Consider the following 14,096-nt stretch of genomic DNA (forward strand, 5'->3'; position numbering starts at 1 on the left):
AAAGAGTTTTTCATCTGCCTCACCCCTCCTGGGACCCAGGCGTCCTAGTTACACACACGTACATGCCCCTAATGCTTGGGGCTCCCCCCCCCCGCCCCTGTGGGGACAGGTATGTGAGGTTGCAGCTGGACCGGCCCCTGAGACAGAGACCCCACCTGAACTGGGTGACAGGCCCCGCTGCCGCAGCTGACTTTCCACTGGAGCTGCCAAGGGCCGGGCTGCCCTTGAGCCAAAGCACTGGAGTGGGGACAGAAGACCAGGCAGCAATCAGACCCTTCTGGAGACCTCAGCAGGGCAACAGGCAGGAGCCCCTCCCCCGCTGCCAGCCCCCGCCCTGGTCAGGTCCCTGTCTGGGCAGTCAGCTGATGGGGTGGCGAGGGTGTCAGGTGTCTGGGGATGGAATCAAGATAAGGTTCCAGGATTTCAGGGCCTTCCTTTCTCTTCCTCCTGGATTTACTGGCCTTGAGTTCTCAGGGCAAGAGCCCAGTGAGGGCCTCCCCGGTGGCGCAGCGGTTGAGCGCTGGGTTGCGAAGCTGCCTGCAGCGTCAGCGTCGGCAGCGCTGGTTTGATTTCTGGCCGCCAGGCGAGGGTCCCACATGGCACGCAGACCTCTCCTGCTGCCCGCTGCTCGCCTCAGCAGTGTACTTCGTCAGTCTGCCTGCTCTGCTCTCCCCTCTGGCTCTGGTGAATTCTCTCACCCTCCCGTGCTTCTGACTGTACCCAGTGCTTGTATAAATAAATAAATAAATCTTAAAAAAAAAAAAAGAGCCCAGTAAGGCGTTGCTCAGAAGCAGACAGAACTGAGGGCGGGGGGAGGGGAAACCTGTTCTCACAGCATCCACTCGGAGCCAGAGTGAGCAGGTCTGAATCTCCATTAATACCAGCTGTGGGGCCACCACTGAGTGGCATCATAGCCGACAGCCTCAGTTTCCTTGTCTGTAAAATGGAAATAACGCCTACGTGGGGCTGTGGTGAGGATGAAGGGAACAGTACGCTACACACAGTAAGCCTGCGGCGCCCACTCTTCCTCTTGTCAGAGACTCAACATCACTGTCTCTGAAGAGCTCAGTCTCAGGAGAGTCAAGACCAGCCAGCGGCCAAGGCAGCCAGTCAGGTAGTCCTGGAGGAGAGGAAGCCCTGAACTGAGACTTCTGCTGTTGAGTGCCAAGGTGAGACTACTGGGCAGTCAGAACCAAAGACCAAAGACGAGGACAATCGGGCAGGCAGAGAAGCAGAGAACAGGGGCTCAACCGAGGGAGTGATTATGGCCCAAAGGGCTGGCCGCACCCCAAAGCCTGTAATTCCACCCAAGACTAAGTGATGCGCAGCGGTGTGGAGATAGGGTCTGGTAACGAGAGGCAGGAATCTGATCTTCCCTGGCCGCTCTGCTCACCCACCCTCTGGAGTTTTCCTTCTCAGCAGTCGTGCTGGGGCCCAGAGCCCATATCCTCTGCCCACTGCAAACCTGTTTGCCTCCTTCTCTTGCCAGGCCGCTCAGGAACACTGGCCCTGCTACCAGAGCCCCAGGAGCCTCCATGAGTGCCGAAGAAGGGAGTCCTGGATAGCGAGGCCCTGTCTGGTCCAGGAGAGGGTACCCCATCATGGCACCCATCCTCCAGCACCTGCAGCAAGCCACCAAGATAATGAGCCGCAGGAAAATCCTGCTGCTGGTGCTAGGGTGCAGCACCGTAAGCCTCCTCATCCACCAGGGGGCGCAGCTCAGCTGGTAAGGCGGCTGGGGTCTCTCCTTCAGTTTCTTCCACTGGCAGAAAAGTCCCTCTTCTGCTTGGTTTTGCGCCTTCCCACTATCTGAAAATGCTTTCCATATCGTCTTTTCAGATCCACATAAACTCCCTGGGCAAGGACTATTCCTCACCAAGGGCAGAGTGACCCCAAGTCAAAGTCTCAAGTCAGTGACCAGGCCAGGAGTCTAATTTAATTTAGCCCGAGTCTTCCCACAGGACTGGGCGAACTTCCCTCACTCCTGAGCCCCAGATTCCTCACCTCTAAGATGAGAATGCGTGACCCACTGGTTGCCCTGACGCAGGATTCCACACAGTGACAATTAGGAGCCCTGACCCTGCTCCTAGCGCGCTGTGTGAACCCTGCAAAAGATCCCTGTACCTCTCAGGCCCTCGACTTCCTGATGTTCTAACCACGAGAATGGTGTGAATGGGCCCAGTCCCCCCTGCCAGATGATTTGGTGGCTTTAAAAGGACATCTGAGTAGACATCCCGAGTCCAAACCAGGCAGAGTTAGGAGTTCTCAACAGTGTCCTCAAAGCAGTGAGAGCTGTCCTCGTTAGTTGCTGCTTAGAAGGGTGGAGACAGGAGAGCCACTCCAAGTCCGATGAGAACTTGCAGGTCGCGGGTGGTCTCCAACACCCTAGTTTCAGGATGGAGGAAGCATGAGAGCTTCACGAAGGCAAGGATGAGTATCCACCTTCCACACTATCATCGTTCTAGAACCCAGACAGTGGAGACTCAAACGACAGTGGCTAAGTGAAGGAATAAGGCTCCGGGGACCTTTACAGAACGGTGGCAGCTCGCTGGTCCCTGCCCGTGTTATCCTAGAGAGAAAGACGCCAAGATAGAATCTGGCCTTTGCCTTCTGTAATCTCAGCGGTAACATCCCATTTCCCTGCCCTATCTATCCTATGCCATCAGGGGGCGCAGGGGTCATCTCAAGAGGCCGCTTACCAAGTCCCGCTCCTGTTCTGGGGGTAAAACCAGGAGGGGTGGCCCTAGGGGGGTGGGCCCCGGGTCAAGGGCACCCTTCTCATCCCCCTCCTCTCCGCCCACCTTCCGCCCCTGCAGGTACCCCAAGCTCTTCCCGCCGAGCTGTCCGCCTTCGCGGGCCTCGCCTCCGCGCCCCAAGCACCTGACCGTGGCCTTCCTGAAGACGCACAAGACCGCGGGCACCACGGTGCAGAACATCCTGTTCCGCTTCGCGGAGCGCCACAACCTGACGGTGGCCCTGCCGCACCCCAGCTGCGAGCACCAGTTCTGCTACCCGCGCAACTTCTCGGCGCAGTTCGTGCACCCGGCCACGCGGCCGCCGCACGTGCTGGCCAGCCACCTGCGCTTCGACCGCGCCGAGCTGGCGCGCCTGATGCCGCCGGGCACCGTCTACGTCACCATCCTGCGCGAGCCGGCCGCCATGTTCGAGTCGCTCTTCAGCTACTACAACCAGTACTGCCCGGCCTTCCGGCGCGTGCCCAACGCGTCGCTCGAGGCCTTCCTGCGCGCGCCCGAGGCCTACTACCGCGCGGGCGAGCACTTCGCCATGTTCGCGCACAACACGCTGGCCTACGACCTGGGCGGCGACCATGAGCGCAGCCCGCGCCGCGACGCCAACTACCTGGCGGGCCTCATCCGCCAGGTGGAGGAGGTCTTCTCGCTCGTCATGATCGCCGAGTACTTCGACGAGTCCCTCGTGCTGCTGCGGCGCCTGCTGGCCTGGGACCTGGACGACGTGCTGTACGCCAAGCTCAACGCGCGCGCCGCCGGCTCGCGCCTGGCCGCCATCCCCGCGGCGCTCGCGCGGGCCGCGCGCGCCTGGAACGCGCTCGACGCCGGCCTCTACGACCACTTCAACGCCACCTTCTGGCGCCGCGTGGCGCGCGCCGGCCGCGCATGCGTGGAGCGCGAGGCGCGCGAGCTGCGCGAGGCCCGCGAGCGCCTGCTGCGCCGCTGCTTCGGCGACGAGCCCGCGCTGCGGCCCGCCGCGCAGATCCGCACCAAGCAGCTGCAGCCCTGGCAGCCCAGCCGCAAGGTGGACATCATGGGCTACGACCTGCCCAGCGGCGGCGCCGGCGCGGCCACCGAGGCCTGCCTCAAGCTGGCCATGCCCGAGGTGCAGTACTCGAGCTACCTGCTGCGAAAGCAGAAGCGCCGGGGCGGCGCGCGCGCCCGACCTGAGCCAGTCCTGGACCACCCCCCGCCGCGGCCCATCCGGGCGCTGCCCCGCGGCCCCCTGGGTCCCTGAGCCCCGAGAGCCTGGGCTCTGGCCTAAAGGGGGCCGCTCCTTCCCGAGAGGGGAGTCCCGCGCGGTGGGCTGGCGACGGCGCATCTCCCTGTCTGCCCCCGAGCCCCGGGCGGGGGTGCGGGGGGCTGAACCCCACCCTCGAGGAGGGTGCTGATAGGCCCGAGCCCCGGATTACCCTCTCCTTCCTGACTGGTCGGTGACTTTAACCCGAGGCCTGTCCAGAACTGCCACCCTGCCCTTTCCTGGGGTTGAGTCCCCACTGACTTTTCCAAGTGGGTGAGCCGGGGCCGCAGGGAGGGGGCGAGCCCTGAAGAAGGGCCTGCCCGTGGACCGCACCAGCCCTCGCTCTTCCGGGGTCACGTGCCCCCCCCCACACTGTCCGTCTTCCAGGTTCCACCCTCCCCAAAGACTTAAGCTGCTCCCACACTCCCAGAACCAAGAGTTCTTGAGTTGGGCTTTTTGTTTGTTTTTTTTTTCCTTTTTTAATAAAATATGTTAAATGTGCAGGTGTTTTGTCTGTCATTGAAAGTCAAGTTTCGGGACCTCCCTGGTGGCGCAAGGAGTTAAGTTTCAGCACTGTGAAGCTGTTGCCAGCCACTGCAGCAAGGGTTCGATCCCCGGCCAGGGTAAGATGGATCCCAGGCCAGGGAGCTGACCCACATGGTGCCACAGACCTCTCCAGTCTCCCCTGCTGCTCCCCTCAGCAGTGTATTTCAGTAGATCCGCCTGTTCTGCTCCCCACTCTGTTTCTGGTGAATCTTCTCTCTCTCTCACACACACACACACACACACACACACACATCTCTGGCCTATACCCCAGTTCTTGGATGCATAAATAAAAATTTTTTTTAAAGATTTATTTATTTACACAAGCACTGGGTATAGTCAGAAGCGCGGGAGGGTGAGAGGATTCACCAGAGCCAGAGCGGGGAGCAGAGCAGGCAGAAGGACCGAAGTACACTGCTGAGGGAAGCAGCGGGCGGCAGGAGAGGTCTGTGCGCCATGTGGGACCCTCCTCCGGTGGCCGGGGAGCAACCGGGGATCGAACCGGCGCTGCAGAGGCTGCGGGCAGCTTCGCAACCAAGCGCTCAACTGCTGCGCCACCGGGGAGGCCCCATAAATAAAATTTTTTTAAAAGTCAGGTTCCCCATGTCTGGGGGCACCCAAGATCCTCGGGGGGGGGTCATCACAGGACTGGGGCCCAGTTTCAAACAAGCTCCTCCGCTGGCCTTCCCAGAGCCTCACCACTCTCATCAACCCCATGATTGACAAGGCACCCAACACAGATCCATCTCAGCCCCTTTCTTTAGAGAGAACCTAATCATTCTCATGGAATTCAGCAACGTTTATTGAGCATATTGTATCTGTAATTGGGGCACAGATGAACAAGGCAGGACCTTCCATCTCGTGGCACTGGAGTGGGTGCAGGGGTGTGGGAAGACTGACGGGCCCAGGAGGACCAAACAGGGAGGCTTGACTCAGAATTTTCCCTCCCCCTGTGTCACTGACTCCTACCCAGGTCTCCTGAGGAGAAGTCAACCCTGCCTCTGGAGGGCCATTCCCTGCCCCTGCGTCCTGGAGCACAGCAAAACACTCAGAATTGTCAAAAGGAGCCTCCTGCAGATGAGCAGAGAAGGGGGACTTCTGTTACTTAATTCAGAGCTGCGTAGGCCTATCTGGACAAGTGATAAAAATAACAGCTGATGGGTCAACGAGGGGCCGGCCACTGTGTCAGGGTGTTTATGCACATGAACTTAGCGAGGGGCCCCGCTCGTGGGTGTGGGAACTGAATCTTGGAGAGGTTAAGTGAGTCCCCAGGTCACATAGTTACAAGCAGCCTCCGTAATTCTCAGCGGGGTGGTGTGGTGCCAGAACCTGTCAGCAGGGTGCCCCCGAAATCAAGAAGTTCATGCGGCCCAGGCTAGGGCCACCACGAGGAGGACCTCTCCCCAAGAGAAGAGATTTTTATCAGCTCCTCTTTATTTTATTCTCCACGGATAGTGTCTTCCCCGTTGGGCCAGGGAGCTGGCAGTGGTTGGTTGACGGCTGGCATGAAACTGCTTGGGCTTGAAAGGAAGCTGCTTTTCTGGCACCCTGCTTTTTACCGGGGGAGCTCTGGAGAAGGCAAAAAAAAAAAGGCAGCAATTAGAGACACACAAAGACGTAATTAGGCTCCGGCATGAAGGAGCAGTAACAAATCGTAGTAGACAGAGACATCGCTCCAAAGACAAGCATCCTCTGGCTCCCAGGCCAAGAAGCTGTCTGTCTGCCACTGCCCCCTCCCCTGAGTCCCCAGCCTCAGCCTCTGGTCACACCTTTGCCAGGAGCACCCTTCACCTTGCCCAGGGTCCTCCCAGAAAAACTCAGAACTGTCTCTAAGGTCTGCCTTGATTGGCCTGGTCCACCTTCCCGGGCCCTTGGGCCTGTGGGCTCCCCTTTCATATCCTTGTCCCCCTTCAGCGGAGAGCACTCAGAAAAACAAGGATTCAGGGACAAACTGGATGTTCCAGCCCTGGGAGCTTTCTCTGTTGGATGTAGGAGCAAGGGCAGACATTAACTGAAGGTGGAATAAAATAGCAGGGGCACTCAGTCTCCTTTGTCCCAACATTTCCAGCTTCAGCCACCCCCCAGAAGGATGGGCCTTGCCCCTGGGCCTCCAGGCTACATGGATGCTCCTTCCGTCAACACACACGGTGGGCCCTCTCCACATGTTTCCAGAGCTTTGGCAGTGGGTGAAATGATGTCCCTGCCTAGAGGAGCTCATGCTTAGCCCCAGGACAGGGGACGCTGGCTGGGGGGGGGGGAATTGCCTCCCCCAGTGCTTCGGAGTTCAAGCCCTACTGGTTCCGTGACCTTGGTCTCAGCCTTGGCACTTCACCTGCCTCAACTGTGAAATGAGTCACTTCCTTCCTGTTCCTTGTGTGAACGTACTTGAGGTGAGGCACCACCTGGCACACAGAGGTGTCCCCCCAGGAGCAGGTAAGGGCTCTTCCAGGACAGACACCCACAGATGGAAGAAAATGTTTTGTGTCCTTGGTTTTTATGACAGAAGGATGTGCGTGGTGTCGGGGGAGCGAAAAGGAGGATGGGAGAACCATCTGGAGAGGCTCCCAGCAGGAGGGATGTCCTAGCTGAGAACAGGAACGGGGGCGGGCGCAGATGGAGGGACCAGCACTTGCAGAGGCCCTGGGTGTGAGCACGCCTGGGGCTCTGAGAGCCAGGGGGCCGGAGGGTGTCGGGGGAGGATGCCTGCTCCAAGTTATGAAAGGCCTTGCGTGTCATGCTTCAGGGTTTAGATTAACAGTGTCCTGTGTAGGACACTGGAGTGAATGGAATGACCAGAGGTGACCAGCATGGGGGGGCTGGGTGGCCCTCAGAGTAGAGGGGGTCACCATGTCAGCCCATCTGGAAAGACAGCACCCCAAGGACGTCTGGTCTAGTTGATGGGGAGTTCCTGGGGTAAGGAGAAGAAAGATCTATAAGAAACCGCAAAAGCTCTGGGAGAAGTTCAGCAGCTGAACAGCGATGCCAGTTGGAATGATGGAGCACTTACCACGCGCTGGCACCTCCTCTGTGCTCGGTGTGTGTTAACTTACTAGCATCTTATGACAGCCCCGTGAGGCAGATATTCTTCTTAAAAAAAAAAAAAAAAAAGCTTTATTTATTTATGCTTACAAGAACTGGGGTGTGGGCCAGAGGTACAGGGGGTGAGAGGACTCATCAGAGACAGAGTGGGGAGCGAACAGGGGCATCTACTGAGATACACTGCTGAGGGGAGCAGCGGGGAGACAGGAGAGGTCTGCTGCTCCATGTGGGTCAGCTCCCTGGCCGGGGATCGAACTCGTGCTGCAATGGCTGCCAAAAGCTTGACAGCGCTGAGACTTAACCCCTGCGCCACCAGAGAGGCCCTAGATGTTATTTTTATGCCCCATTCACAGGAGGGGAAACAATGTACAAAAAGGTGAAGGGCGCAGAGTCCTCCACACATCCAGGGAGAGGTGGAGCTCGCCGGGGCCAGAGCCTCCCTGGGCCTCGGCCTCAGGAGCCAAGAGCCTGCCCTTATGATACGTGGGCTGGAGGGAATGCTGGGTTTTGTTTTGATTTTGATTTTTGTCTATTGAGGAAACACTGGCTGACCATAGTGTAGTTGGCTCAGAGGTGTAGGCTCACACCTCTTCAGAAGCATGTCACCACACGCACCCACCAAAGAGCCTCCTTGGGGGGCACTTAAGTACTCAGATGCCCCAGGGAAGGACTGCACCAGGCAGGCAAGCTGGGCTACCTGCCAGCACAACCGGGTAGCCTCTCAGGATGGGCCAGAGGAGTGGAGGGGGCATTGCAGGGCAGGAGGACGGGTTGGGGGGTACTCCTGGGGGCATCCGGAAGAGGGGATAGAAGGAGAACAGGTGGTGACGGGGGAGGGGAACAAGGCAGGGACTTGAGATTAGCGCCCCACCCCACAGGTCTGCAGAGATCTAAGGAACTTGGCCTCCCCTCTGATCCCCGAGAGTCCCCCTGGTCCCCTCCAGTGGGCGAGGACAGGGCAGGAATGGCTTCCCCATGCCCACTGCTCACCCCACCCAATCTCACGGGATTTATACAATACCTGGCAACAGGGTGCAAGAGTCAGCGCCTGAAGCCCCATTATAAATGGGAAGATTGAGTCCCAGAGGGAGGACATGGCTTCCAGAGGGCAGCCTGGCTGCAGCCACAGGGGCAGGATCCTGGGTTCTCTCAGGCCTTCCCCAGGCTCATTGCATCTGCTGGGTGGAAATCCTATGGAACAGGGTGCCACATACTGTCCGGTTCTTCTTCAGGGACACTACACTGGTGCTTGAAATCATCCCCATGTGTGAGCCCAAGAGACCCAGGGAAAATGGGCAGGTTCTTTTGAGGTTTTGCAGAGACACCCTCACTTTTGTCACATTTGATTGGCCAAAGTTACAAGGCCCATCCAGACTCAAGGTATGCAGAAGTACATGCTGCAAAGTCATACTTTGAGGGGCCTTACGGACAGGAGGCACAGAACTGGGGGCTTCTATGCAATCTATCACACTGCCTTTTCCTCTTTCTCAAGCAGGGGAGCTGCTCCGGACTCTGCAGCACTGTAAGAAGCAAAACGACGCACCTGTCTTTAGGCTCCAGCACCAGGTAAAAAGAAGTCTTATGTAACCAGCCTCACAATATCTCGGGTCTTAGCTCTGCATAAGCTGCACCTTCTCCCGACTGTGAGTTCCAACCTGATGGTGCAGTGACCCACAGGAGCAGCCAGCTCGCCGGCAGGGAGCTGGGCAAGCACCTGGAACAGGAAGGACGAAGGTAAAAGGAGGATGTGGCACCAGCTGGAGGAGCTAAGACCCCAGCTGCTGCCCCAGGTAACAGGTGAGCTAGCCAAGCGGCGTCACTGTGGGAGCTGTGCATGGCACCATGACACATTTCACTTCTACTCCCTGAATCTCGCACAGATTGTGCCCACACTGAGTCAGAGCTCTGTACGGAAGAGAATTCTGGGAAACAGTTCCAGCTTAGTTAAAATGTCTGTAAATCTAAAGCACCCTCTGATACTAATTTGACTATTATTACTCATGGAGGCCAAAGAGCGCCGAAAGCCTTTGGAGACCAAAGACCACAAGCCCAAGACCCTCAGATTTGCTCTGTGACTATTTCCCTAGTCCCAGAATTAATGAGATTAGTGCTCCCCGGCAGGCAGCACCTTCGGTTGGCCCCGACACCGGTGTGCACTCCGGTGGTGGAAAGAGCCGCATGGAAGAAGGCCCTGCAGTGGCCCTCCCACCCCCACCGAGTCACAGACCAAAAGTGACCCCACAAGACTGGGAGAATTGCAGATTCGTGCCACTGTCAAGGATTTGAGAGGAGCAGGACAGTGATTCCAGCTACTCAGCATTATAAGTCTTACAAAGAAAAAAACAAATTAAAAAAAGTGGGACAGGATGACATTTGTTGAACTCTGTTGATTTCTGGGCCTGGATAAAGAATGAGTTGCGGGGGCCTCCCCTGGTGGCACAGGCAGTTGAGCACAGCGCTGTGACACTGTCTGCAGCCTCTATAGCGCGAGTTCTGTCCCAGCTGGCTGGCGAGATCCCCACATGGCGCGGCAGACCTCTCCTGTCTCGCCCGCTGCTCCCCTCAGCAGTGTGTTTCAGTCAGTCTGCCTGTTCTGTTCCCCACTCTGTCTCTGGTGAGTCCTCTCACCCTCCTGCACATCTGGCCTTACCCCGGTTCTTGTATGCATGAATAAATAAATCTTAAAAAAAAAAAAGTTGCTTTCCAGTTTATTTCCAAAAAACTCTTCAGCATCACATGCTCTCATCACATCAGGTTCGAGTTCTCTCCGGAGGCAGATCCTTTGCACTTCTCCATACTGCCTACTGCACCAGCATTTCACTTGCTAGAATTTTCCATGCTGGCATTATTAGGTGATTGCCAACTGTGTGACTTTTATTCCTCTGCACAACAGGTTTTGCTACCAAATACCTTGCTCTTTGAGCCTTCTTACTCAGCGTTACTGTAGGAGCAGGGCAGATAAAGATTCATTGTGGATTCTGGCAAACAGATACAGGAATCTTGGGGTTCATGGTAGATTCGATAGGCCTTTTTTTGTTTTTTAAAAGATTTATTTATTTATGCATACAAGAACTGGGGTATGAAGTGTGGGCCAGAAGTGTGGGGGGATTCACCAGAAACAGAGTGGGGAGCAGAACAGGCAGATCTACTGAAATACACTGCGGAGGGGAGCAGCAGGCAAGGCAGGAGAGGTCTGCTTTGCCATGTAGGTCAGCTTCCTGGCCGGGGATCGAACTCATGCTGCAGTGGCTGGTAATAGCTTGATAGTGCTGTGTCTTTAACCTCTGCGCCACCAGGAAGGCCCTGACAGACCTTTAATGCTGAAGCAGGGGACCAGGTACACAGGCAGCAAACAAGCCTCCCAGCTCCCCGGGGTTTCCATGCTGCCTCTGGCTTCTCTCTGGCGTTTCTTCTCTCCTGATCCCATAATGATCCCCTCCCCGGGCATCCCTGCTGACAGGCACACACACCCTCACCATGCTCTCCAGTTTCCTGCCGGTGTCTGTATTCATCGCCACGAACGCCCTGCGCCCATTCCTCGCGGTCCTGGTCCCAGGTGCCCGTGCGTGCCCCGAGCTCCAGCTCCCAAGTGCTTTTTGCACCAATGACATCACCTGTGGGCAACAAAACCTGGAAGGCAAGCAAGGACGCAGGTGGTGACTGCAGAGGCGAAGAAGCCTGAGTCACTCCATTTTCCTTGCAGTTACCTTTCAAGTGAAAACCTAATCTATTTGTTTTGAGACACCAATAGATCAGAATGAGCCCATTCACTTGTCAAACGGCTGTGATTTGTAGTTAGGTTCTTTTCAGTTTGACCAAAGCCAACGCAATGTTTGTAAATTGCAGTTTCTTATCACTAACCCTACCGGGTTTGCCTACAGTCCTCTTCCATGTCACACCTCGTAATAAAAAAATCACCTCATTCAACCGCTAGACACATTTGTAAAACAGAAAATGCTAACAAGACCTTATTAGAAGGGTTCAATAAATAACTAAAGAAGAAACTGGCAAAAAATATTCAATCTTCACGCAAAAGTCACTTCTAACATGCATAATTCATGTTTTTTTAGTGTTTACAACAGCAAAGTGGTGGGAAGGCCGCTGACTCACAGCAGGTGAAAATGATTTCTTTGGAAGATCTGCTGTCAGACCATCGAGTTCCTTTGCTCCAGTAAGTCAGGCCCCAGTGCGGGGGCAGAGGTGGGGGGGGAGAGGGGGGGCGGGCAGGGAGGAACCCAGGAGGGTAATGCTGACTCCTCCATCTTTGCCCCTCCCCTCCAGGAATAAGGACAATGTTCACACATGGCCAGCAGACTTCCTGCTCTCACACGGAAGACCATGAAAGGACTCACCACGAACACAGGCCCGCTGGCACTGTCAATGGGCTGCTTGTTTCTCAGGCTGCTTGTTACTGTCGGTCGCTGAAGGCCCTGCGAACCAGCACACAGCACGTGAAGATCAGAAATAATGCTGCTTTTTTATATAGTCACAATACAGAACCCTGGGGCAAGGAGGGTTTCAAGGCCCAGTCCATGGCCCTGAGACCGCTGGCTGGAAACTGCCCGAGAGTGCTGCTATGTGGTGTCCACACCCCAGCCCACAGCAAGGGGGAAACAAGATGCACGTGCCCCCTGCTGTAATCCATGCCCCCAAGCTCTCACACCACTTCTGCCCTCACCCTGTGGCCACACCTCACTGCAAGGCAGGATTGGGAAATCTCTAATTGGGGGGCCATGTGCCCAGGAAGAAGAGAACGCATTTGTGGAACGACAAGTCATTCTACCAGAGCCTGTCCATGTTCGCCGCTGGCAACAGTGAGTTCCTTAAGAGCAGGAATTCTGGGTCTGTCACCACTGAGAACCTGGCACCCAGCACCACCGTCTTGCCTGTGACAAAGCTCTCAGGAAGTGGCTATGGCCAAAGCGGCCACAGGGAAGCTTTGAGAGGACAGAATTCGGCGTACAGGAAAAACTTGGCACTGAATTGCAGCAGAGAGATGGGAAGACTTGGTGTTTAAGGGAGCAGACCTTGGAGTTGGCCTAATTTGAAGTTCTTATTTAAAGACAAGTGGGGAAGAGGATGCTGGTGCCCCTGGGTGGTGCTCACAGCTGACAGGCGGAGCTTTCCAGACGCCACCCCCAGTGAAGCAGGCGCTGAGGAGAAATTTGGTGGAGCTGGGGCTTTAGCACTTAAACTGCTCCTGAGGAGGTGTGTCTGGGGCAACCTGAGCTTGCCATGTGTGGTTGCGACTTGAACTTTGCCTTCTGCTCAGTGAATCCTCTCTGGATAGAATAGGTGGTATCTAGTCACATGCCAATAAATTCTGTCTCTCTCTCTCTCTCCTTCCCCGCTCAGCTCTCCCCTTTCTTATTCCCTGTGTAAATAAATCCTGTTGTTAATGCTCCCCATGCGTCTGCATTCGCGTGGTGTCCTGTGTTCTTAAGTATGTGGAAGAGGACTCACAACTCAGGTCACCCCCACGTTTCCCTCAGAGCTGACCTGTAACATTTATTCACTCACACTGAGCCATAGCACCTTCGTCTATAAAATGGGGATAAAAAATCCATCACACCGGATTATCATGAGAATTAAGTTATGTATAAAGTAGGTTTCGAATAAATAATGGCTCAATAGTTTTATTTTAGTAATAACCCAAGAGGGGGTTCCATCACTGTCGTGATCAAGGAGAGAATAATAACATGTACTGTATTGTTACTATAAACTTCACATATCTTAGCTTTTTTATTATCCTCATTTTACAGAGAACGAAACAGAGACATAGGAAGATTAAGCAACTAGTCCAAGGTCACACACTTGCTTAAAATGGAGCCAAGAAGGTTTAACGCCAAGGTCAACTGTTTTTTAGATCAGACTGGTGACTGGACCACTTGGCCTCTTAAAGTTTTGTTTCTTTTTTTAATTTATTTATACAAGAACTGGGGTACAGGCCAGAGGCACGGGAGGGTGAGAGAATTTACCAGAGACAGAGCCGGGAGCAGAACAGGCAGATTGACCAAAATACACTGCTGAGGGGAGCAGCGGGCAAGATAGGAGAGGTCTGCTGTGCCATGAGGGCTGCTCCCTGGCTAGACAGGAATCGAACCCATGCTGCAGAGGCTGCGGACAGCTTCACAACGCTGCACTCAACCCCCTGCTCCACCAGGGAGGCCCTTAAAGTTCTTTCTAACAATAAACAAATCAACTGCTGGGTTCAGTGATGACACCTGGAAATTCTTCATCCAGCCCTGCCATTAACCTGCTGGGTCACCTTGAGCCAATCCCTTTCCTTTTCTTGACCTCACTTTACAATAAGGACTTTAGGTACAATGATCCTTGACTCCTAGGAGGAAGCACTTGGGATTTATGCCTGGGAAGGTGTCTGATAATGATGTCATAGAGGGGAGAATTCCGTGAGAAGAGTCAAGCTTTTCTAGGGAAGCTTTTCTAGCTCCCCAGCTTAGGTAAGAGGGACAAGCCAGGAAGGGGTCTGTTGGGTCCTGGACTTGAGTTCTCCTTCTTCTAGG

The 14,096-nt window shown here is 55.4% G+C and overlaps 1 protein-coding gene across 1 annotated transcript; it reads left to right on the forward strand.

Annotated features, from left to right (window-relative positions):
• Positions 1 to 1,601: 1,601 nt before the first annotated feature.
• On the forward strand, positions 1,602 to 3,987 carry GAL3ST3 (galactose-3-O-sulfotransferase 3; the record flags this gene model as incomplete). Its single annotated transcript, XM_084247714.1, has 2 exons — positions 1,602 to 1,726; positions 2,817 to 3,987. The coding sequence occupies 2 exons, from the start codon at positions 1,602 to 1,604 to the stop codon at positions 3,985 to 3,987; spliced, it is 1,296 nt and encodes a 431-aa protein (XP_084103840.1).
• Positions 3,988 to 14,096: the final 10,109 nt, after the last annotated feature.

This window comes from Talpa europaea, assembly GCF_964194135.1.
Source record: "Talpa europaea genome assembly, chromosome: 1".
NCBI classification, from domain to species: Eukaryota; Metazoa; Chordata; class Mammalia; order Eulipotyphla; family Talpidae; genus Talpa; species Talpa europaea.